The 26320-nt window shown below is 45.8% G+C and overlaps 1 protein-coding gene across 2 annotated transcripts; it reads right to left on the bottom strand.

Moving 5' to 3' along the window:
* Nucleotides 1-1613: 1613 nt before the first annotated feature.
* On the bottom strand, nucleotides 1614-11785 carry rbp3 (retinol binding protein 3). 2 transcript variants are annotated; one of them, XR_004410027.1, is made up of 5 exons: nucleotides 8849-11785; nucleotides 8098-8288; nucleotides 2886-3028; nucleotides 2071-2479; nucleotides 1614-2026 (listed from the first exon to the last, which is right to left on the bottom strand). XR_004410027.1 is itself a non-coding variant. In XM_033012718.1 (4 exons), exons 1-4 carry the CDS (start codon nucleotides 11783-11785, stop codon nucleotides 2154-2156), a joined length of 3597 nt encoding a protein of 1198 aa, XP_032868609.1. In that variant the 3' UTR covers nucleotides 1614-2153. The 2 variants fall into 2 exon arrangements, 1 of the variants encoding a protein (XP_032868609.1); XM_033012718.1 differs by having other exon boundaries at nucleotides 1614-2479.
* Nucleotides 11786-26320: the final 14535 nt, after the last annotated feature.

Here is a 26320-nt window from a genome sequence, read left to right as displayed (position 1 = left end):
GTCTATCTTCGGTGTAAACCAGCATCTGCAGTTCCTTCCGACACAGCAGAATTACAGCTTTGTTTTCATGATATCAAATGCGATGGAGCAGGAATCATAGGGCTAAACACATGAGCAGCGTCTATCAATCACATCCGATCATACGAATTATGGCAGGAGAGGTCCACTCGGCCCTTTGGGCCTGTTCCAGCATTTAATAAACGCCAATTGGATGTTAAATTAGACTATCCATTCTCTTCAAAATCAAAAACAAAGAAACCTTTTGATATTACACTCACCGAGAACATAACTAACGTGTCTTACTGACCTTCTAAAAAAAAATCCCAATTTTACACATCGTTTTGAAAAACAGTAAAACATTAAAGATTTTATTTTAGATTCTTCCTGGAAAAAATACCGCTTCACTTAAGCACAGTCACGTGCAAGGATCTGAAAATAGCAATCTTTAGTTACAAATGACTTGTTCACTCTATGCCACAGTGAAGACTCGAGGCGTCAGTTTTCATTCCCGGGGGTCGAGACATTGTCAGTTTCAGTTGGTACCAGATGCAGTGTAATGTCAGACTACCACTGGATTTAATCGTTCCCAAACCAAATGTAATTTCACCTGTTTTCCATGAAACAGTGCGATGCAACTTTCAGCAGACCGTAGGGAGTTCTCCAACACATCCCACAATGGGATACATTGTACCAACATTTTATCAATTGCTTTAATTTAAGGTTATTAGAACGATTTTGTGTGAAGGGTACACTGTCGTTTTCATTAGATATTGATCTAAAATGTGTTTTACATTGTTAAATACTAAGTTGCTAGATACATGGAAACACAAGAAACTGTAGATGCTGGGATCTCGATTTATAACTGTTTTTTTTAACTGATTTATAACTATATATTAAGAATACAATCAACCGTGAATATTTGAAAATATCGATTTTGTATTGAGAGGAACAAAAGAAATTGTGATTACTGCTTATGCGACATTCTTCGCAGAGCGATGCTTCCCGTAAACATTCTGCATATTCTTCTTAATTTAAAGCGTTTGCGGAGTGCCACTGGTGTAATTGCCACATTCTCGGAAGCATCGCTCTATAATCCAGACAATGGAAGTTGGAACAATCATACAAACTATAAGAAACAAATAGTGTGTAGTCTAAAAAAAAGACACAAAGTGCTGGAGTAACTCTAGCACCCCTGGAGTATCCCTGGAGCCAGCATCCCTGGAGAGCATAGATGGGTCTGAAGAAGGGTCGCGACCCAAAACGTCGTCGATCCATGTCCTCCCGTGATGTGGCCAGACCCACTGGTAACTCCGGCACTTGGTGTCCTTTTTTTGCTGGAGTAATGCTGGAGTAACTAGTGGGTCTGGTAGCATAATCGGCTCTGACCTTCCTTCCAAACTTGGCTCGGACAAAACTCTGAACATTAATAGCCCATTCATTATCTGTTATTTGCACTTTATCAGTTTATTTATTCATGTGTGTGTATATTTATATAATGGTATATGGACACACTGATCTGTTTTGTAGTCAATGCCTACTATATTCTGTTGTGCTGAAGCAAAGCAAGAATTTCATTGTCCTATCAGGGACACATGACAATAAACTCTCTTGAATCTTGAATCTTGATCTCAGGAGGACATGACCAGGCGACGTTTTGGTTCGGGACTCTTCTTGAAGAAGGATACAGACGCATGTCCTCCATAGATGCTGCCCATCCCACTGAGTTACTCCAACGCTTTCTGTCCTCTTTTATAAAGCAGCATCTGCAGTTCGTTATGTCTAATGATTGACCTAAAAACAATTATCTCAAATAACAGAAAAATAATCATCTCAACCAAGTGCGCACAAGGCAAACTAAATGAGGGCAACCAATGGTGCCAAAATGTCCTAGAGAGATCCCCCTATCGAGACGCACACATTAGATAGTCACTAGTGACTCATTCATTTACCGTGGACGACATCAGGTGCGAAACGACAGGACCATCACATCTAAAGTGTGATTCTAATCTCAACGCTGCCTTTTCACCTTCTGATCGCAACTAGTCAGAAAACGCAACGTTGTCTTTTTACACTATGATCCCAATACTAGTAAATCTATTCAGAAAACGCACCCAGCAACGTAACTATAGACGTTGATTCTAAAGAGGAGTGAATTAGGAACGACCGTGCAAGGTACTCTTGAGTATCTCCTTGGCTGTCTCCAGCGCGGTGGCAGCGAGTACCTCGATGTGAGGCACGACGCCGACTCCCTCCAAGGATCTCCCATCCGTACTGGACGACCTGAGGGTCGGCATGGTCAGGTAAAGGTCGGTGCCGTCTACATGGTAGGTTTGCGGAGGGTGACAAACGCCGCTCGTCACTTCGCCTACGACGCGTGCCCTTCCCAGCGTCTTCATAACGAAGACGAATTGCTCGGCTGCTCCCGAGGTGACGTTGCTGGTGAGGAGAATCAGCTCCCGTTTAGATCCATAACTCTCCCCTTGACAAAAAAAAACAAACATAAAAAATTAACAGCACTGTAGGGCTGCACGGTGGCGCAGCGATAGAGTTACAACGCCAGAGACACTGGTTCGATCCTGACTGCGGGTGCTGTCTATACGGAGTTTGTACGTTCTCCCTGTGACCGCGTGGGTTTAGCCGAGAACCTCGGTTTCCTCCCACACTCCAAAGACGTACAGGTTTGTAGGTTCATTGGCTTGGTATTAATTGAAATATATATCCCTAGTGTAGGATATTGTTTGTACGCGGGGATCGCTGTTCGGTCCGGGCTCGGTGGGCCGAACGGCCTCTTTCCGCGCTGTGTCTCTAAACTAAACTGAACTGTAATGATGAGGGATGTGGTCGAGATCGAACATTGAAACATTTGCTGCCTTTTATATACTCACCGGACATCCATGGAATGGTCCATATTTTGGAGGTTGTGTCGGCAGGTCTATTGTACACGGTATCCAGGAGCACGGGGTCCCCACCGTCAAAGAAATAGGAGCAGAGTGCTGGAATGGATGAGGCGGATCCTCCACCGTTGTACCTGGGACACCCATAAGGTTGTGCATTATTTGCATGTGTAAGCAACAACGCATTGCTGCAGTATAGGGGGGGGGGGGGGGGGGGGGGGGGGGGGGGGCAATAGGGGGGTGGGGGTCATGATTAAATTAAGCAAGATTCATATTTACTTTAAACACCATAAACAAAGAATTGGGTTGTTGTCTGATTTATACACACCACCCTAACGTGGTCGTAAGTTTGTTACTTGCGTTACATACATGCAAAGCTCTCTTTAATTCACCCCCATGAAGAATCAATTGTGCGGTGTGTTAAATGATTGACTACAAACCTGGCGCCCCTCTGTCCTCGGTCCCATGGTGGAGCATACCTTATCTTCACACCGTTTCCTCCGGCAACTCTTTGGTTCCTCTCATGGCATCCCAAGCTCTCCCCAGGTACTTTTCCCTGTAACCACAGGAGATGCAACACCTGCCCCTGTACCTCATCTCTCACCTCCATCCAGGGACCCCAGCAGTCCTACCAGGTGAGACAGAGGTTCCTGTGTATCTCCTCTAACCCCATCTACTGCACCCGGTATTTACAATGTGGTCTCCTGTACAGCGGGACCAAGTGTAGACTCGACCACCGTTTTGCCGAACACTCGCACACTACGCCAAAGCTCTACCTGGTCTCCCGGTTGCGAACCACTTTAACTCCCCTCCCCATTGACCTTTTAAGGGGATCTGAAGGCTATTATTTCATGCAGAAGGTACTGCTCATGTGGAACAAGGCCGGTACAATCAAGACATTTAAAGGACACTTAAACGGCTACATGGATCGGAAAAGCATAAAGCTAGACTGGCCAGAGATAGGCACAGTAAGTACACCTAGCCTAGTTCGACAACTTGGTCGGCATGGACGAGTAGGGCCGAAGGGACTGTTCCCGTGCGTGCAGGTCTATGACTCCACGATCAAATGGAAATAGTTTAAAAAATCCTATTTAGTTTTCATATCTCAAGACAGCACAACTAACAAGTCGCTGGTTTGCCTTTAACACGCAATCTCGTAATTACGAAAGTTGCACAAAGGAGATGAACCGGGACTGGTGAAATCCGGTGTAATAGCACATTGAAGCAAACTGGGTTCTTCATGTCATTTATACAGACAGACCGAAACATTATCCACGCTCATGCTAAGTTCTCTTGCTAAAATTTGATAACACTATCTTGTTCATCAAACTTCTGGATTTATCTTTACAATAGAAAAAAAATGCCACTTCGGGATTCAGGACTGAATTCATGGAAATATTTCCCTATCCCCAACCATCCGTCTAACTCCTAAACATTAACAGGAAATTATCAGCTTTCAATAAGGTAATTTTGTCCGGTTTGGAAATCTGAAATATTTAAATCGGTGTGACAAAACCTAGAAAATCTACAATGAAGTGAGGTTTATTACAATCAGCTCTACATTTGATTGTCCAGGCGCCATATACTGAATGTGTCGGATGGGACTGCAAATACTGATTTACACTGATAGACACAAAATGCTGGAGTAACTCAGCGGGTCAGGCAGCATCTCCGGAGAAAAGGAGTAGGTGACGTTTCGAGTCGAGACCCTCAGTCTGAAGAAAGGTTTCGACCCGAAACGTCATCCACTCCTTTACTCCAGAGATGCTGCCCGACCCGCTGAGTTACTCTAGCATTGTGTGCCTATCCATACACTGAATGTCATTTCAGTTCCCTCCAGCACCTGCCCGATCAAGGCGATGCACGCTGCTTACAAAATATGTAGCAAATACTGGGATGGTACATATAAACCCACATTCATGTACAGCCTCCGACATAATCCTCCGACATTTTAGTCACCTCCAACGGAATCCCACCACTGGCCATATCTTCCCATCTCCTCCCCTGTCTGCCTTCCGCAGAGACCGCTCCCTCCGTAACTCCCTTGTCTATTCGCCCCTTCCCACCCAAACCACCCCTTCTCCTGGCACTTTCCCTTGCAACCGCAGAAAATGCTACACTTGTCGCTTTACCTCCCCCCCCCCCCCCTTGACTCCATTCAAGGACCCAAGCAGTCGTTCTAGGTTCGGCAGAAGTTCACCTGCACCACCTCCAACCTCATCTATTGCATCCGCTGCTCTAGGTGTCAGCTGCTCTACATCGGTGAGACCAAGCGTAGGCTTGGCGATCGTTTCGCCCAAAACCTCCACTCGGTTCACAATAACCAACCTGATCTCCCGGTGGCTCAGCACTTCAACTCCCCCTCCCATTCCGAATCCGACCTTTCTGCCCTGGGCCTCCTCCATGGCCAGGGTGAGGCCCACCGTAAATTGGAGGAGCAGCACCTCATATCTCGCTTGGGTAGTTTACTCCCCAGCGGTATGAACATTGACTTCACTAATTTCAGGTAGTCCCTGTTTTCTCCTCCCCTTCCCAGCTCTCCCACAGTCCACTGTCTCCGCCTCTTCCTTTCTTCTCTCGCCCTCCTCCCTCCACCCTTACATCATCTGAAGAAGGGTCTCGACCCGAAACGTTGCCTATTTCCTTCGCTCCATATATGCTGCTGCAGCCGCTGAGTATCTCCAGCATTTTTGTCTACCTTCGATTTTCCAGCATCTACAGTTCCTTCTTAAACAAACTTCATGTACAGCACAGTCGGTGAGAATCTCTTTACGTTTTAAACCATCCCCATCTCACCATCGCCATCTAGTGCCCACAAGCGGCATTGCTATTTCTCGCTCCCCATATTAGCCAACCTTAGACAATCCAAATTAATATCAAAAGATATTCATTGTGCCTAACCGAGGAAAGATGGAAACCGACCCAAACCCAATTGGTTAATTACAGCCAGCCAACAGGAAAGCTTTCAACCAAGTTAGACACAAAAACGCTGGAGTAATTTAACGGGACAGGCAGCATCTCTGGATAGAAGGAATGGGTGCCTTTTCGAGTCGAGACCCTTCTTGGCCAAGTTAGCCGGTTTGGACGGACAAATACTTCGCAATCCTACGTCAACCGGAGCCCTGGGACGATTCCCCTCGATCGGCCATTGCTATGTAGTTATTGTCCAGTTTCCATATAATGATTGAAGCTGAATATCAGGGCTAATAATACGTTCTATTAATTGAGTGTCCCTACTTATGTCAGCCATTGCTGGGGTTCCCTGGTAGATGCCATATCGTTAGCTGTCGACCAACATAGCACACCTAATGTGAATACAGGGAACTGCAGATGTTGGTTTACAAAACAAAGACAACAACGTGGTGAGTATTTCAATGTAGACAAAATGTTCCAGAATCTGCAGTTCCTTCTTAAACAGTAGATAATTCAATGTGCTGTTGGGGTATTGGAATGAATCTTAGCTAGATGGTCGTTGTTTGCAGGGTTTCAGCATGCGAACCATGTTCATAGAGGAGCGTCGCGTGTAACTGAGTAATAGAAACATAGAAACATAGAAAACAGGTGCAGGAGTAGGCCCTTCGAGCCTGCACCGCCATTCAATATGATCATGGCTGATCATCCAACTCAGTATCCTGTACCTATTTTCTCTCCATACCCCCCCCCCCCCCATCCCTTTATCCACAAGGGCCACATCTAACCCCCTCTTAAATATAGCCAATGAACTGGCCCCAACTACCTTCTGTGGCAGAGAATTCCACAGATTCACCACTCTTTTTGTGAAAAATGTTTTCCTCATCTCGGTCCTAAAAGACTTCCCCCTTATCCTTCAACTGTGACCCCTTGTTCTGGACTTCCCCAACATCGGGAACAATCTTCCTGCATCTAGCCTGTCCAACCCCTTAAGAATTTTGTAAGTTTCTATAAGATCCCCCCTCAATTTTTTTAATTCTAGCGAGTACAAGCCGAGTTTATCCAGTCTTTCTTCATTGAAAGTCCCACCATCCCAGGAATCAGTCGGGTGAACCTTCTCTGTACTCCCTCTATAGCAAGAATGCCTTTCCTCAGATTAGGAGACCAAAACTGTACACAATACTCCAGATGCGGTCTCACCAAGGCCCTGTACAAGTGCAGTAGAACCTCCCTGCTCCTATACTCAAATCCTTTTGCTATGTCCATGACTGAGCCATAAACTCATACTACGCAGAGAGATCTGCATGTTATCTCTTTGAGGGACGTACTTAACTAGTCCAGTGTTAATCCTACCAGGTTGACTTGGAACACAACTTGGGTACACCAGACATTAACGAGATGCTCGAGGAAATCTAAAGCCGACATTTGATCGACACAAGAAACACATTGACACAGGGGCTGGAATCTTGAGCAAAACAGAAAGTGCTGGAGGAACTCAGCGGGTCTGGTCGCGTCTGTGGAGGCAATAGACAGACGATGCTCCGAGTCGAGACTTTTTCTTCAGTCTGGAGAAGATCGTCGTGCCCTCCACAGGGGCGGTGCCTTTTGCAGCGCCAGAGACCCGGGTTTGACCCTGACCACTGAGTGTTGTCTGTACGGAGTTTGTACGCTCTCCCCTTGGCCGCGTGGGGTTTCCCCGGGTGTTCCGGTTTCCTACCACATTCCAGAGACATACAGGTTTGTAGGTTAATTGGCCTCAGTAAAAAGTGTAACATTGTCCCTAGTGCTACTGTGCGGCATAATCGCTGGTCGACGCGGACTCGGCGCGGCCGAAGAGCCAGTTTATCTTATTTTCAACAAATTTGATTAGTTTGAAGTATTTTGGGCACCCAGCAATTGATTACACATGTCACACCCCTGTACAACGTTTTGTCTATTTGCCGTGCCCCTAATTTTGAATACCTGGCATCGCCAACGGATGAAGATGATCTCAGCACTGATCCACGCAGTGATCGTTGGTTGGTTACTTGGTCACTGTAAATTGCCTCCAGTTTCTCGGTGAGTGGTAGAATTTGTGAATGTGGGGAGAATAACATAGGAAGAATGTAGGATTGCTGTAATTGTGTATTTGATAGCTGGCGCGACCTCGGTGGGTGGAAGGGCCCGACTCCGTGTTGACACACGAAGCAGGGCGAGATTTGCGCATGTTTTATAGTTTGGGAAATAGATTGAAAGTAATACTAATTAGCGTCACTATGAACGGATAATCAACATCGCACCGTACATTAATTACCTGAGATCCACAATCAGTGCAACGGTGTGTGCCAGTTTACTCCATATATGCTTCTCCATTAGATCTGACACTTGGGTGATCAAGTCAATGTCAGCGAACATGTCGAACCGGAGGTAGCCGACGGCATTGTCAAACACTTTCGTTTGGAAGGCAAATTTAATTAAGTCTTCTAACATATCCGGAGGTGGGATCTAGGAAAAGCACATGGCAGGAGTTAATAGATTGCTTGTTCAATGTCCTGAAATTGAACTGTGTTTTATTTCGGATTAGAACGTTCATAGGTGATAGGAGCAGAAATGCGCCATTCGGCTCATCAAGTCTACTACGCCATTCGGTCACATCTAATCTATCTTTCCCTCTTAACCCAATTCTCCAGCCTTCTCCCCATCACCCCTGACACCCGTACTAATCAAGAATCTATCAATCTCTGCCTTAAAAACTGATCAATTGGCGTAGCCTCCACAGCCTATTGTGACAATGATTTCCACGGATTCACCACCATCTCACTGAAGAGAATCCTCCTCACCTCCATCCTAAAGGAACGTTATTTAATTCTGAGGGTATGAAGTCTGGTCCTAGACTCTCCCACTAGTGGAAACATCCTCTCCACATCCACTCTATCCATGCCTTTCACTATTCGGCAAGTTTAAATGAGGTGTCCCTTCATCCTTCAATACTCAAAATGCGGCCTGGCCAGCGCCTTATAGGGCAACGACATCCGTTCCTATAAACGTATTTTCTGTAAACTTACCGGCATGGGAACCACGCTGGGGATACGGTCCTTTAGATTTTCGGGGATATGCGCGACCTTGATATGTTTATCACCAGAGAGTTTCTGCAGGTCCTCTGATAATTTCTGGGCCAGCTCCATCTCAGAATTAATGGCATTGTACCTCCCGTCTTGAACCAAGTCTGCGACCTGCCCAGCTACCTTGGCGCCGGTTTCAGCAAACGCGTAATTGTCATCCACCAACTTTGCGGCTGTTCGTACAATCCCAGGCACATTGGCCCGAAGCTCGATGATGCCAAGCGCCACGCCCATGGCTTCATTAGCCTGGACCATAACATGCGGCTCAGAGCCACAGACGCTCCAAACCTTCCCGGTGACGGCGCTCAAGGCGACTAGATTCCGGATGGATACATAGAGGTTGCTGTTGTCTATCCTGTATATGGCGACCGACAATGCACCTCCAATGGTTGGCTCCCCGATCACCGTTGCCCTGTTCATATCTTTCATCGCCCGGGCGAACGCCTCTGCGGCGGAGCCCGTGATGTGACTGGTGAGGATGTAGACATCTTTATCGGGGCCATACCTTCGTCCACGAACTTTTGGCAGCGTCCATATTTCCAAAGTGGACGAGGAGGAGCGGTTGAACACAGAGTAAAGATGACGGGCGGGTTCGGCGTCGAAGAAATAAGAGCATAAAACAGGAATGACAGTTGAATATCCACCGACGTTGTATCTCATATCAAGGACCAAGACGTCCGTATCGACCAATTTGTTCCACACCTGGTCTAGTAACTGTGGAACAATAACATTGATGGTTTTTGCGTCGGTCATCATGTCGAAACGGAGGTACCCAATGTTATTTGGTAATACTTCCATTTTGAAAAGGGCTTGGATGATATGGTCGAGTTCCTCCGGGGTTGGTACTCTACCCACCTGTTCCTCCGGGACTTTAGGCGCGCTCTCGCTGTAGAAAACGTGAAACCGGTGGTCGCCAGAGGCCTCCTTCAGATCCGAGGTGAGCTGAGCAGTCAGCGACTCGTAGTCTACAACAGAGCGGTATAAACCACCCAGCCACTTTGAACGGAGCAGGGAGCTGACCTTGGTGGCCGCCTCTGGGATGGCATAGTGGGCATTCAGGAGAGCCCCAGTGTGTTCCACCAGCCGAGAGACTTCAGCGTGGAACTCCATAACATCCCTCGCCTTATCCAGCGCCTCTTCCGCCAACACAATGGAGTCGGGCACCACTCCGCCGCCCAGCCAGCTCTCCCCGGTGTTATCCATGAAGTTGATGAAGGGAATAGTAACCGACAAGTTGGTGTTTTCGATGTGGAAAGATCGCCAGTGGAGAAGGATGCCGGATGTGATCTCCCCGATCACGGTGGCTCTATACAGCGACTGCATCAGGTAGGCCAGCTCCTCGGCCGCCGTGGCGGTGCGGTGACTAGTGAGCACATACACGCCCTTCCTCGATCCATAGGAGCTCCCATCCAAACCAGAAAGAGTGACGAATTCTCTGGTGGAATTGTTCAGCCGGTTATAGACGGTGTACAAGCGAACGGGTGGGCTTGGGTCTTGGAAGTAGGACAGGAACACCGGCACAGCGGCCGACGTGCCACCCACATTGTACCTGAGATCTAGAATTAAATTGGCAGTGTCATGAATTGCCCCCCAAACCCTCTCAACTATGTAGGGTCTCAGTTTCATCAGCGCCGACTCGGTGGGGAACATATCGAATCTCAAGTAGCCAGTGTTGCCCGGTAAAATGTCCACTTGAAACACGGCGGATACGACCTGCTGGAGGTAACTGACATCGTCTGGGAGTTCCTCAGGTGGAGTCTGGTCTGTGGTGACCGGGGGTCCCGAACTGACACTGACCACCAGGCGGGGGTCTGCAGAGATGGCCTGTAACTCATAGTTAAGTTTTTCCGCCAGGATTTGCTCTGAATTCACGGCCGAGCCAGCGACCCGGGCAAGCCGGCTGGCCAGAGAAGGCACATGGTCCACGAAGGCATAGTACGCGTACAACAGCTCAGTCACCTTCCGGATGACACGGGGCAGCTCCTTCCTCACGGCCAGTATGGAGGTCGCTTTCTCGAGGGCGAGCTCAGCATCCACCGCAACACAGGGGAACACGCCGTTCACCTCCCAACTCTGGCCGGTGATGGGGCTGATCGACCTGGAGACGGGAACGGTGATGAAGTAGTCAGACGGACCAATGCGGAACTTTTGGACCTCGAGGGAGCCTCCGGCTGTCTGCTCCCCGACCAGGAGTCCGCGGTCCAAGTGTTTCAGGATGTAGGCCACGTCCTCCGCCGCGCCATGGGTGTTCCTGCTAACTAGCACCAGGACGTCCTTGTTCTTGCCGTAGCGTTCACCCAGCAGAGCGGGCAGGGTCCAGATCTCCTTTGTGGCGTTGGACGGGCGATCGTAGATGGACTCGACGTGAATCGCAGGGTTTGCCTCGCAGAAGTAAGATACAATGAAAGGTATACCGGAGACCTTCCCGCTGGCGCTGTAGCGGAGGTCCAGGATCATGGCGTTGGTGGCGACCATGTATTTCCAAACCGTGTCTACTAGAATCGGGCCAACCACTTTGACGATGTCCTCTTCAATGATGTGGTCAAGTCTCAAGTAACCAACGTTATTGTCCAAAATTTTAAATTGGATAGAATCTCGGACCAAGGCAATGAGCATCTCGCGGCTCGGGAGGGGCAGGTCGATTGGTTCAGGGGCAGAGGTGCCGGGTTCATACGAGACCACTAGCCGGGGGTCGTTCAGAGCTCCCTGCACACCCGAGGTCAGCATTGCGGCCAGGGTTTGGGGGTCGGTCACTCGCAGAATGTCGCCGCTCTGATTGACCTGCCCGCTGGCCTCTTTCATCCCAACCAAGTTTTCTGGGAAACAGTACTGGTCCAACAGGATATTAGCCATGTCCAACATCAGCGAGGACTGAAACATCTCCCCGATGGACACATGTTGGAGCAACAGAAAGGCCAGGCCGATGAATGCAGTTGCAGCCATTCTTCACACACCTCCACTCCCCACGGCGGGGCCGACCCTGAAACAGTCCTCTCTACACTCCAGTCTGAATTGAACGCTGTCTGTTTCAAATCGAGATGCTCCGGATGAGACAGATTTAAGCTTTCATTTATGTTGAGCGGGTAATCTCATTAGTTTGAGCGCAGTAACCCAGACCATTGTCTATAAATAATATAAATTAGCGCTCTGCGTAAATACATCTGGCGGGTTAAATTCTATACGAATCTCAGACCGGCGCAGGGTCCATGGCCGAAGTTCAGCCAGAGCATATACAATACATTTATGGATATATATATGATGTATGTTTTTATTTATGATTATGTATATATTACACACATACACACTCTATGTCTGTCTATGTGTGTACATATGGGTATATGGGTATATATATTAGACACAAAATGCTGGAGTAACTCAGCGAGACAGGCAGCATCTCTGGAGAGAAGGAATGGGTGACGTTTCGGGTCGAAACTCTTCTTCAAACTGATGTGGGGGGGGGGGGGGGGACAGAGATAGAATGTAGTCGGAGACAGTAAGACGGGCGGGAGAACTGGGGGAAGGGGAAGGAGATGGGGAGAGAGGGAAAGCAAGGGATATTTAACGTTAGATAAGTCAATGTTCATACCGCAGGGTATATATATACACACACACTCGTACGTACATACATATATACACACACGTGGTGCACACACAAATACACTCGTATACACACACACATATATATATATATATATGATTTCTGTCGGAACTTAGACTATGGACCTGTTATTTCAAATATACATATACGTATATCATATTATGATATATAGGCATGTCTACATTTATGATATATATCTACACCACATATTCAAGGCACCAACAACTCTGAATGCTAATTTGTGATCTGTAAAAGACATCGATGTTTCTTGCTATTCTGATATTAGTTTTCCTTCAATGCTACTCTGTTTTGAAGAGATCTAAATAGGATTGCCATATCAGAACCCCTCTGGCTCTACTATTAGGCGGTGCCATTTGTAAGCGCGGAATTAAACCGGCCTATGCTTCCCACTGAATTACGTAAATGGAATCCGCTGTGACACTAATCCCCGAGCAATGCGTGATTAACTTTTTAACACCGCCGAATAACATATGGCCGTATCTGACCACCTGCCTCAGCCAATGGAAGTCCTTGTATCACGGGTACCTAGACTGCTTATCAGTTCAGCTGCTTTCGCTTCGGGTCAGTGTGATCAGGAAGGCCACAGGTGGACCCCAGCAGCTGTTGTGACCATGCCTTGACGCTAGGTGCAGTTTTCCGAATATTTTGATATTCTTACGAGAGCGAAGCCAGAAAGACGGGTCTCGACCCAAAACTTCCCCCATTCCTTCTCCCCAGAGATGCTGCCTGTCCCGCTGAGTTCAGCATTTTGTGTCTAATTTCTGTTTAATACAGCATCTGCAGTTCCTTCCCACAGAATGTGCAGGAAACAGTTGCAAAGGTTACATGAGGCTGGGGAGACCAAGTCAATGGATATTTTTAAGGCAGAGATGGATAGATTCGCGATTAGTACGGGTGTCAGGGGTTATGTGGAGAAGGGAGGATAATGGGGTTAAAGAGAAATGGAGATCAGCTACGATCGAGCAGCATTGCAGACGTGATTGGCCGAATGGCCTAATGCTGCTCCTATCACTTTTGAATTCGTGAATTTTCTAATCCGAAATAAAACGGGCTCGCCGATCGTATCCCACATGACCTTTCTGTCCTGGGCCTCCTTCATTGTCAAAATGAGGGCCAGCCCAAATTGGAGGAACAGCACCTCATATTTTGCATGGGCAGCTTACACCCTGGCGGTCAGCGGTATGAATATTGACTTCTCTAACTTCAAATAACCCTTGCTTTCCCTCTCTCTCCATCCCTCCCCCCTTCCCAGTTCTCCGACCAGCCTGACATTTTATCTCTACTTGCTTTGTTGTTACCTTCTCCTTGCTAACAATAATCTATTCTATATTTTCCTTGATTTGCATCCCCTTTGTCTCGTTTTCACACCTTAAATTTCCATATCTCTGTATCTCCCTCTCCCCGATTCAGTCTGAAGAAGGGCCTCGACACGAAAAGTCACCCATGCCTTCAATCCAGAGATGCTGGCAGTCCCGCTGAGTTACTCCAGCATTTTGTGTCTTTCTTCGGTTTAAACCAGCATCTGTAGTTCCTTTCTACAACATAAGTGTTATTTTGTTTGCAGCCTGGTTGGATTCGTTTATAGTAAAAAGCAAAAGCAGGTTTCATTAACAGATATATATTTCCTAAATTTAAAGTGTGACATTTCACATGGTACTGAAATTGATGGTATTAGCGTGTATTTGGATGGATTGTCAATCCTAGTTTTAACACTTAGATGCTGCTGCACCTGCAGAGTTTCTCCAGTATTTTTGTGTACCCTAGTTTTAACACCGTTTACTGTAGTTACACAAATACAATTTGTTTGAAATAGGATTGCGCTGTAAATTTGTCTAAAGAAGGGTCACGACAAGAAGCGTTTTACCTATCCATGTTCTTCAGAGATGCTGCCTGGCCTGCTGAGTTAAAAAAAAAAAAATTTATTTTTTATTTTTATTGGAAATAATTGTACAAAAAAGAATAACTCAACAGTTCTACAACATTAGAACAGCTTCAATTTTAACATTTTTACAAACAGAATATTAAATTGAAATAAGAAAAAAGAGAGAAGAAAGGAAAGAGAAAGATGAAAAGAAGAAGAAAGAAGAGATATATCCGCCGACCCACCCATGCGCCCGCTCACCCAGCCTTACAATCAGTTTTGAGTTTGTGTTCAAGGAATTCAATAAAAGGACACCATATTTTTAAGAATTGATCTGGTTTGTCAGTCAAGCCAAACCTAATTTTTTCACAAAGGGGGGAAACTGTGGAAAATCTTGCTCAATTTGGTCTTTGAGTAATATAGCCTATGCAGTACTTTAAACTGTATCAGGCAGTGTCTGGCATTTAAAGAGCAATGATGTAAGTAGTGTCGGCTTTCGTCCCATATATCCTTGGAGATGTGTTGACCCAACTCATCCTCCCATGAACGCCTATAAATCTCGGATGTTGGAGTGCCGATGTTTTTTGGAGGTATCTGAAAAATTTATTTGTGTTCAGATCGTATTTCTCCTACAATTCTTCAAAGGAGGAAAGTCCTGTTCTGATAGAGGTCTCCCACAGTATTGATTCCCTGATTCTTCCATTGAACAAAAACCACATCCAGAGTAGAAGGTTTAAAAGGGATTATTTGCAATGGGGAGAAGGAGAGACATGTTTCTCCGTTTGACCTGCTGAGTTACTCCAGTATTTTTTTTGCGTTGAAAATTGTTCGACCTGTCTCTGTCCAGTCTGAAGAAGTATCCCGATCCAAAACGTCGCCTGTCCATGTCCTCCACAACACTGGGTTACTCCAGCACTTGGGTATTCTGCGCAAGATTCCAGCATCTGCAGTTCCTTGTGTCTCAGTCCCGTCCCCCCAGATCACCACAAGGTGGCAGTGGCGCCGCTGTTTTTGCATCGCTCTGAGAGTGGCCTGAATTATTCCCAAACCAGGAACAAGTAGCTTCATCAATAGCCCCCTTATTGCATTGTATTAGATCGAAATCGCAATTGAAATTATCTAAACATGACATCGATTGTGTATTATTAGGGCAAACAGTAACATATTTCGCAATTCCATATCAACTTTACAAATGTATCTTAACGTCGCTTTTTTTTTTGCCTTAGAGCCTTAGAGATATTTAAATTTATAATCACAAAATGTTCTAGTCACTATATGTATAAGTTCACCGGATATTCTTTTCTTTTGGCCTTTAATTAAACGGTTTCACCTAGAACCAGGGTTGCCTCGCTTCTCAGCGTTTCAACTAGTTTCTCAATTGGTTTGTCATAGAGTCTTACAGCATGGAAACAGTCGCTTCGGCCAAACACGTCCATGCCGAACAAGATGCCCCATCGAAGATGCACCCATTTGACGGTGTTTGGCCCATATCCCTCTAAGCCTTTCCCGTCGACGTAACTACCCAAGTGTCTTTTAAATGCTGCCACCTCCTCCTCTTGCAGCTTCTTCCATGCGCCCTCCGCCCTCTGAGTGAAAAGGTTGGCCCTTTCAGATCCTGCCCCTTCTTGCCCATCGCGGCTTAAACCTATGTGCTCTGTTTTTTTCTTCTATCCTGGGTAAAATACTTTGTGCATTCACCTTATCTACCCCCGTCATGATCTTATACACCCCTATAAGATCGCTTGTCAGCCTCCTGCGCTGTAAGGAAAAGAGTCCAAAAGCTCTCCCTGTAGCTCAGGTCCTCCTCGAGTCCAGGCGACACCCTCGTAAACTGTCTATCAATGTTCACTCGAGAACATTTACACATGCCTTTGTCACACATTATTTATTTGCGTTAGAAAAACCGGCAACATCCCATGTACATACGAACCTCGCCTTAGACCGGTTTTAATGACCACTAGTGCCCGTCAGACGCTTCAAGCGCTCACACACACACACACACACACAGTATTTCAGCACCACCTCTCAAGCCTATTACTGACCGGGAGATTATTTGACCGCAGTTATAATGCAGCAATGTAATTACAGATGCAATTAATAACGTGTCCCAATTGTCGTTAAAATCGGGGTAAGGCTAGATTTCTAAAGAACATCTAAATATTAAATGACAACGGAGCCATGATCTCCAGAAATCTTTCGCAAATTTCCCCTTACAAATGGACCATGTTCAAGGAGCACAGTTATGGCTGCTGTCGGAAGCTTACAGTTTCCATGACACGGACATTAATTTAAACAAAAAGAGCAGACCTTCAGTTCGTCCAAACTTAACAGGGTATAAAACAGAAAGTGCCGGAGGAATTCAACTGGAGGGGGGGGGGGGGGGGGGGGGGGGGGGGGTGGACAGCTGACCTGTTGGCCGGGACCTTTCTTGGGTCAGTTTGAAGTAGGGCCCCGACTCTTTCTTGTGTCAGTTTGAAGAAGGGCCCCGATCCTGTCCAACTACCCGCTTCGCCAGGTGCTGCCTGGTTCATTGCGATGCACCACCAGTTTGTGTTTTGCTCATGATCCAAGCAACTCGACTTGCTGTGTCTCCAGGCGTCATCGTTCCTGTGTAAGCTGTTTCATGTTGGTCCGTAAGACCGCAAGGCCACATTGGAGCAGAATGAGGCCATTGGGCCGATCGAGTCTACTCCGCCATTCCATCATCATGCCTGATCTATTTCCCCCTCCCAACCCCATTTCCAACCTTCTCCCCGTAACCTTTGACGCCCTTATTAATTAAGAACCTATCAATTTTCGGTTTTAAATGATCACCAATGTCTTGATCTCCACAGCCATCCGTGGCAGTGAATTCCACAGATTCAGCTCTCTCAGGTTAGACCACACTCAGCTCAGAACTGATGACGAAAGAGATTGAGGCACGAAGTCAAATCTAATCGAGGGAAATAACTTGTTAGACTCCTCTCGAGTGAAGACTTGGGCAAAATGATGACAAATCCCCTCAAGGTAGAGAAGCCAGGAATGTAATATAGTTAATAATAATTCCAATAAGAAATTCGAGGCAATGTTGTTTGCAACATCCCTGGAGAGAAGGAATGAGATTCTACAACATAACTCCAGCATATTGTGCCTACCTTCGGTGTAAACCAGCATATGCAGTCCCTTCCTACCCCCCCCCCCCCCTCTCCCCCCCCCCCCCCCCCCCCCCCCCCACCCCCCCCTTCGGCCCGTCTTGATCCTTCTGGGAATAGGTTCCGTTCCCTACGATGGCCATCCAGGAGTCCACAAAGGTGAACATGCCATAATCTATCCCGACTGTCCAAGAAGATCACAAGGGCCCAGCCACCAGTCCCTGTATAGTCCTGTTACTTTAGATTAACTGCAGTTGGTCAGAGACCGGAGGATGTAGATTCCCTGCGATCCCTGTATCAACAGCCACACTCCCGCCTCATCTCCTCCAGGGGGTGCTCCGAGATCACTGGACATGTCACCAATATCTACTCTCTCCTGCCGCGTCCCCAGGCCTCCCACAAAGGTATCAAGTGGGCAAAAATGCTGGAGAAACTCAGCGGGTGCAGCAGCATCTATGGAGCGAAGGAAATAGGCAACGTTTAACGTTGCCTGTTTCCTTCGCTCCATAGATGCTGCTGCACCCGCTGAGTTTCTCCAGCACATTTATCTACCTTCGATTTTCCAGCATCTGCAGTTCCTTCTTAAACAAGGTATCAAGTGGCCTCTGCACAGTGCGTACACGATCGAAGTGAGAGAGCGGGACAAGTGAATCACCCAGCAGCGAGGCCCTTCCAGTCTTTTACATCTCAATTCCACGCACAGAGGAAACATACCAGCACTCCCATCCCACAACAATACACCGCATCGCAATCAAATGGCACGCTCTAAAATAGTCATTATTTTTTGACTGGTTCTCAATGAAAATGGTAACTGATTACTAAAACCCATTTACTTTCCTGCGCAGGCTAATGCCCCTGTCCCACTTAGGAAACCTGAACGGAAACCTCTGGAGACTTTGCGCCCCACCCCAAGGTTTCCGTGCGGTTCCCGGAGGTTTTTTGTCAGTCTCCCTACCTGCTTCCACTACCTGCAACCTCCGGCAACCACCTGCAACCACCGGGAACCGCACGGAAACCTTGGGTGGGGCGCAAAGTCTCCAGAGGTTTCCGTTCAGGTTTCCTAAGTGGGACAGGGGCATAATAAGACACAGCTCTAACGAGTCATTCGTTGCAGGGACTCATAGCCGATGCATTTCTTTGCTCTAAACCAAATTCATGGCAATTTCTGCGCTGTGTAAGGAAAACAATGGGCCATGTTCCCAATTTCATTGCATCCCTTAACCCAATTTTTCGGTAATTTTAACACGAGCTCAATGTTGATTTTTTTTGGGGGGCAGTTTGCAAAACTGTAAATATTATGGATGATCGAAGCCTGGAGTCCCTTAGTGCACCGAAACGCTCGTGTCCGGAGTGGAGATATATGGACCAGTGACTGGCTCGGCTTACATGTGAAGTTTAAACAAGGTTAGTTGCATATTTAAACCTATTAAAAGTTGTCAAATTATGTGATTTTGAAATTGTGCTGCATCCTAACCCATCCAATTTGTCTTGAACTGATGACTTCCGGACCAGAAATTGTTTGTTCACGAGAAGGCTGAGGTTGAACTTTTTCCTGAAGAGGTCCATGTTGAAGGTGTATTGTTCCAGGCTTTCAATTGAGCATCTGTGAAGGATGACGATGCTGAATGTAGAACCAAGGCTATTCATGTTGGTGATGGAACCAAGGATGTCCATGCTGAATGTCGAACCAAGGGTGTCCATATTGGTGATGGAACCAAGGATGTCCATGCTGAATGTCGAACCAAGGGTGTCCATATTGGTGATGGAACCAAGGATGTCTATGCTGAATGTAGAACCAAGGGCGTCCATATTGGTGATGGAACCAAGGATGTCCATGCTGAATGTAGAACCAAGGGTGTCCATATTGGTGATGGAACCAAGGATGTCCATGCTGAATGTCGAACCAAGGGTGTCCATATTGGTGATGGAACCAAGGATGTCCAGGCTGAATGTCGAACCACTGCTGGTAGACAGACACTAAATACTAGAGTAACGCAGTGGGTCAGGCAGCATCTCTGAAGAAAAGGAACTGATGACATTTTGGGTCGAGACCCTTCTTCAGACTCACTTCTTTAAACTTCAGACCAGGTTTATTGCAATCTGATCAACTGATTACATTTAGTTTTAAATTCTGAATCATTTTCCATATTACAGCGATATTGGGATGAGATTGGAATTTACCAACTGTTTTGAGAGCATCATGAGATTGCAGTTCCTAAGGCATCGGCAAATACATTTTATTAAACAAGTTGTAATAAACCAATTAGAGTTGGTCTTTACATGGAAAGAGATATTTGAAGTTGAAAACAGAAGTAACAATGTGACTCTACTTTTAGTTTTAAATGTCACTGAATCAAAGTCAGGGAAAGAAACCACTGCATCCTCTGCACCACCACATGCATCTCCCTCCCCTCTCTCCACATACACATAGACACACACTTTCTGATCATTATGTGTAACTTGTGGGGTATTCTAGAATTAAGGACATAACCTCAAGTTAAGCAATCAGCTATTTAAGGCTGAATTTCTTGTCTCAGTGGAATGTGGAGATTTGGAGTTCTCTACTTCAGAGACGTCTAGATGGTGAATCATTAACGTGTATCATTAGGGTGGCACAGTGGTGCAGCAGTAGATTTGCTGCCTTAAAGAGTCAAAGACCCAGGTTTGATCCTGACTATCAGTGCTGTTTGTACAAAGTTTGTATGTTCTCTATATGACCACGTAGGTTTTCTTTGGGTGCTCCGGTTTCCTCCCACACTCCAAAAATGTACAGGTTTGTTTGTTAATTGGCTTTGGTAAATTTGTAAATTGGCCCTTGTGTGTAGGATAGTGTTAGTGCAGGGGGTGATTGTTGGTCAGCATGGACTCGGTGGGCCAAAGGGCCTATTTCCATGCTGTATCTCTAAAGTCTAAACTTTGAGGTCTACATTCAAGGTTGATACAGAGAAAATATTTTACTGGAGATAAATTCAGGAATAAATGATCAGGCAGGAAAATGGAGTTAGGGCCCAAGAGCAGATAATGAAATTATGTAAGAGTCCACAGGGGCCTTATGACCAATGCCTGTCCTTTTTCCTTTTGCTCTTATGGACATTTTCAGTGATTGAATGGCCAGATATGAATCATCTTTGGTGTATAATGCATGGAAGCTGCTTTCATAGTGGATTAAAATGGATCAGGAAAGTGCTCACATAATTTGTCTCAAATGTGTGTTTACTGAGACTTACAGAAGACCTGCGCCAGTTTGTCGCCATTAATCCCAAGAGATCCCGAGAAGAATACAGCGGGCAAGACATTGGGCAATTTCTACACAATGGTCGCGTTTAGCATGCTGAGGACTAACTTCATGGTACAGTATCCTGCCCGGGAGCCCAAAGGCAGCGTGAATTGGAAGAGCCATTCACCCAAAGGACTAATTGGTCTCGGAGTGATGTTGTGGTTGATGTTAGAGTTGGTATTCACACGGCACTATTGTGGCAAAGTTTATTCATGCGGCATTATTGAGCGTCTCTGTGTCAATCCACGCAGAGATATGTCTGGCGTTGATAGTTCCCTCCAGTATATGTGGTCAAGTATTAGGGTATTAGGGGTGGCACAGTAGAGCAGTGGTAGAGTTGCTGCCTTACAACGCTTGCAGCGCCAGAGACCCGGGTTCGATCCTGACTATGGGTGCTGTCTGTACAGATGCATTCTACCCGTGACCACGTGGGTTTTCTCCGAGATCTTCGATTTCCTCCCACCCTCCAAAGACATAGGTATAGACATAGATGTAGGGTAATTGGCTTGGTATGAATGTAAATTGTCCCTAGTGTGTGTAAGATTGTGTTAATGTGTGGGAATCGTTCGTCGATGCAGACTCGGTGGGCCGAAGGGCCTGTTTCAGTGCTGCATCTCTAAACTAAACTACACTAAACTAAACTGGACTAAAAGTAGGCAAAATAGTCATATTATATTAAAAAAACTTGAAGTAGCAGTAATGGTCTATGTTGTTGCTTTAAACGCGCATTCTAGAGAATAGAATAGACCAACAGTTCAGTGCACTTCTGTACTGTCAGAAATGTCTGCATTCAGATGGTGATCCATCTCATCAGATTGGCGTAAATGACTTGCTATAAGTAATCAAAGAGGAGCAGGGAAGTTACCTTAATATTTGGGTCAATATTTCCCCACCCCACACTATTACAGCATGGATGCAAATCAGATGAACTGGTCACCTTCATTCCTACTCCACGAGACTTTGCAATGTACTGGTAGGTGACTATATTTACCACACCCAGCACTTCATTGACCACACTTCATTGATTGTAAAGTATATTGAAGTTTCTGTTATTTCTATATTTAATAATTTACCGTCAGTTATTCTTTATGTCCATTTTGTGGTTCTTCCCATGTCTGCCTTATCTCTGCTTCTCTTTGAACTTTCTCCAAATCTTTCTGTCGGCCGGTCAGAATTTTAGTTGGAATCTGTCTAGGAGCCTTCTAAACCAATTCCAACAGTGTGCCCTAAGTGTCGCTTAACTATAGAAATTGTATCTGTTCTAACATCTCCTTTGGCATTGAGTTCCAGATACCAACCTTATTCCATGTAAAAAAACACGCCTTAAATCGCCTTTAAAACTCCTCATCTTAAAGCTATGGCCTCCTGATTTTGGTACCTCTACCAGGTGAAAAGGAGTTAACTATCTGCCATATCTATGTCTCTGATAATATTATATACTGTTAATTCACAACTCAGCCATCTTCACTCGAGGAAAACTAAGTTTAGCCCATCCAATCCCCACAACTAAACTTCTCCAAACCAGACAACAGTCTGAAGAAGAGTTCCGACCCAAAACATCACCTATTCTTTTTCTCTAGAGATGCCACCTGATCTGTTGAGTTACTCCAGCACGTTAAAGTCTATCTTCGGTATAAACCAGCGTCTGCAGTTCGTTCTTACACAACATGCTGGTGAATCTCTTCAACATCCTCTCTAATGCAACCACATACCTCCACTAACGTGTCACCCAGAATTGCATACAATGAATTTGACTGCGATATGAAATTATATCTAGATCAGTAGTCTAGTGCCTTGGATACTATATCACACTCCAAAGACGTACAGGTTTGTAGGTTAATTGACTTGGTATAAATGTAAATTGTCCCAAGTGGGTGTAGGATAGTGTTGATCAACGATAGTGGGGATCACTGGTCGGCGTGGACACGGTGGGCCAAAGGGCCTGTGTCCATGCTGTATCTCTAAACTAAACTAAACTAAACTAAACTACACTCCCTGAATTTATGAAATTGTACAGACTTGCAATTTCAGGAAAATGGATTAATACCTTAAAGTTTTAAACCTATAGTGTGCCAGTCTAGAAAAGACACATGGCCAACATTTTACTTTGCTGCTTTCTAACAGTCTTCATGATCTGGGCTTTTATTACACAGGGGCTGGGCCTTCATTGGGGGACTGGTCAAGGCCAGTATTGTGGACTGGCTATTTAAGCATTTTCACAATTTCACACCTCTGGCTTCTTCAAATCCACATATAAATGCACTTTTCAGCACTGCCATTGGATAGGACCCATGAATAAGATCTTTGTCCAGTTTCTCCCCCATCAGTAGCGCAGGAGCGCAAAGGCAAACAGCAGCGACTCTCCTGAGAAAAGTCATTTAGTGTATAGACCCGAGATTTTGCATACTGGACATCAGAAATTTAACATCTCAATTTTTAAAAGGAAATTATTAATGCGGACGTTTCTGAACCTCCCTTTACTTTGATGTAACTTCCAGCATTTTATATAATTTCCCAGGATTCATTTTGGAAATCTGCAGGACTTATTTTTAGTATTATGTTTATTGAACTGGCTATTCGTAGAATTTGCAATGTTCAATAATCTGTTTAAACAAACATTAGTCTCATTTTATACTCACTCATTCCATGCATTTTTCAAGGAAATTCAGTAACACTCCTAAAATGTCAAAATTAATGAGTCAAAAATAAACTGGTCTCATTTATATAAATATTATTCACATTGTGTGTTGTTATTCTGTTCTGGTCATTGGAAGCATAAAAATAGGCATCTAATTGGTGCCTAGATATATTTAAAGCGCCTAAAAATGAAATTATATAGCTTGATATTTGCATACCCAAACTGTAAGAACATAGTCAAAAATCATCAGGAACCAATAGGTATGGAATTCCAAATGTGTGGAAGGATATTAGCAAATAGTACCATTCAACACAAAACATCACTCAACTTTGACCTTCTAAATCACAGCATGTTATACTTTGCTTTAATTTTAGTTAAGAGATGGAGTGGGAGATTGCAACCTTCAGGTGGTCCGCCCTGTTTCGACTACTGCAATCAACCCGACGTGCACAATCAAATAAGATCAAATAGAACAAGTTGTCCAACAACTTTTGGCTGTGCACGCCATATGCAAGAAGAAGAAGAAGTTAAGAGACATAGCAGGGAAACACGGCATTCGGCCCATTGAGTCCACACCAACCATCGTTCACCCATTAAATCTAGTTCTATGTTATCCCACTCCCTGCACACCAGGGACTAGTGATGTCCCATCTCAGAGGCCCATGGCTACATTACTTCAGACATTTGAGATATATAGTAGCAAATGGTTGCAAAACAAGGTTGACCAGTCATTATTCAATGTCTTCTGCATTAAGGTTATGATTGAATATTATATAGACGTAAGCATCAGTAAAATCATAGTCAAACCATTTAAGGGAATGTCAGCTTAAGGAAATAATCAATAGAATAATATATGAACTCCAAGATTAAAAAAAGAGGTCATTCTTAATAGCGTGCAGCAGTTCATCTTGCTATGGGGAAAGCAGAAATAAAGCAAGTGTAATATAACTGAAGAGAAACTAACAAATAGAAAGGTTTGACACAAAATGCTGGAGTTACTTTGCGAGACAGGCAGCATCTCTGGAAAGAAGGAATGGGCAACATTATGGGTCGAGACCCTTCTTCAGACTGCATGAGGAAGGTCTTGACCCGAAACATCATCCATTCCAAGTATTTTAGTTATGTGTGGATGCTCGTGCTAGGGACTTCCAGCAGTGATAATGAATTGAGCTCCCATCTACTCTCCGATTTGGTTTTAGAGATGAATGTTTTAGAGAATGATAAAATAAGCTGAGAAATTATCCTTGTGTTCATGCTAGTATTAATCCTCTCAATCAACATTACAGAAGCAATCAGGATATCTCACCACATTGCAGGTATCACACTTCTATTTGAGACCCACCCATCTCTCCCCTTGACTCTTCAGTTAATCAACATCTTCATTTTAATTCACCCAACACTTACCTCCTCTTACTTGCTCTGCAAAACCACAGTGTTTACTACCCACAAATACATCACTAGCTGCAGTACCTTGTGTCTGTTTTTGCCTTGCAATGATGTTTGTTGCAGCAATGGACCTTGGCTTAACCCAGCGGGCGAGGACCGAAGTCACTATTTCCAGGTCACAACCAAAGTAAATTGTGCTGTTGAGTATTGTCGGAAGTGCTGGAGGAACTAGGCTATTGAAACACACAATGGATCAAGCAGCACATGTGGAGGAAAGTGAACACAGTGGGTTAGGTCAGAACCCTTCTTCAGACTGGTGGAGTAGAGGGGAGATAGGTGGTAGAGCAAGGCGAGGTGGAGAGCTGGCACAAAAATTGGCAAGTGATAATTGGATTTAGGTGGGGACAGGTTGATGGCAGGATGAGTTAGGTGGGTGAGAGATGGGCTGAGTTACTAACTAAGGTTGGAGGTAAAGTGGAAAAGGCTAAATTGTGCAGATGTGGAACCGAATGACCGAAGATGGAGAATGAAATGTTGAACTAGAGGCAACATCCTTCCTTATCAGATTCCACATCTGCACCCGTTTGCCTTCTCCACTCCACCGCCAGCCTTGGTTACCATCTCCACCCATCCGTGTCCACCAGACTCATCTGCCAATTACCACCCCCCCCCCCCCCCCTCCTCAATGGAGCTATCTATCACTTGGCCCCAACCTCTTTCCCTAAGTGTTATTATCCCGGGACAGTTTCCTTCCAACCTTACACCCATGTTGGGATTTCTTAAGTCTTCCCCAACCTGGTTCCACTGTAATCAGCGCCGCACACATTACGCTGCCAAACTCCCCACGGGCATCAATACCAAATGGGCCGCTACTTGTTTCACCGGGACACGAAGAGCTGCAGGTGCTGGCGTCTTGAGCAAAATACAAAGTGCTGGATGAACTCAGCAGGTGAAGGGCCCCGGCCCGAAACGTTGTCTGTCCATTCCCCTAGCAGATGCTGCCTGGCCCGCTGAATGGCTCCAGCACTATTTGTTACACTTCACTGATGGAATTGATCATAGAATTTAACAACACTTCAAATAACAGCAGTGGTTTGAGGCTCCACTGTTATATTATTCTCTGCAGGTCAGGATTTATAATCCAGGAGGCCCGATAAAAGCCAGCCGGGGTATTCTCCACCATTCAGGTCAGCCGAGAACCGAGCAGGAGATGGGACGGTGCGCATCGAGTGAACCAGATGCTGTCCGGCTGCCCGGGCGCCTTGCGGCGGCGAGAGCTCTCGGCAAACGCACCTCGTCTTCTCGCACTACCCCCCCCCCCCCCCCCCCCCCCCCCATCGAGTGGAGGGTGGAGGGAGATATTTCCACCAGGCTACGAGCATCATTCGCGACCCTACCCCCCCCCCCCCTCCCCCACCCTCCCCCCTCCTCACCCCACTCACTGAGACTAATGAATGGGCAGTTGGCATCTAGTGGGGCGCTAGCACAAGTGACAGGACGCGG

The sequence above is a fragment of the Amblyraja radiata genome, chromosome 37, assembly GCF_010909765.2.
Source record: "Amblyraja radiata isolate CabotCenter1 chromosome 37, sAmbRad1.1.pri, whole genome shotgun sequence".
NCBI lineage: Eukaryota > Metazoa > Chordata > Chondrichthyes > Rajiformes > Rajidae > Amblyraja > Amblyraja radiata.
This window is presented reverse-complemented; position numbering and strand designations above follow the sequence as displayed.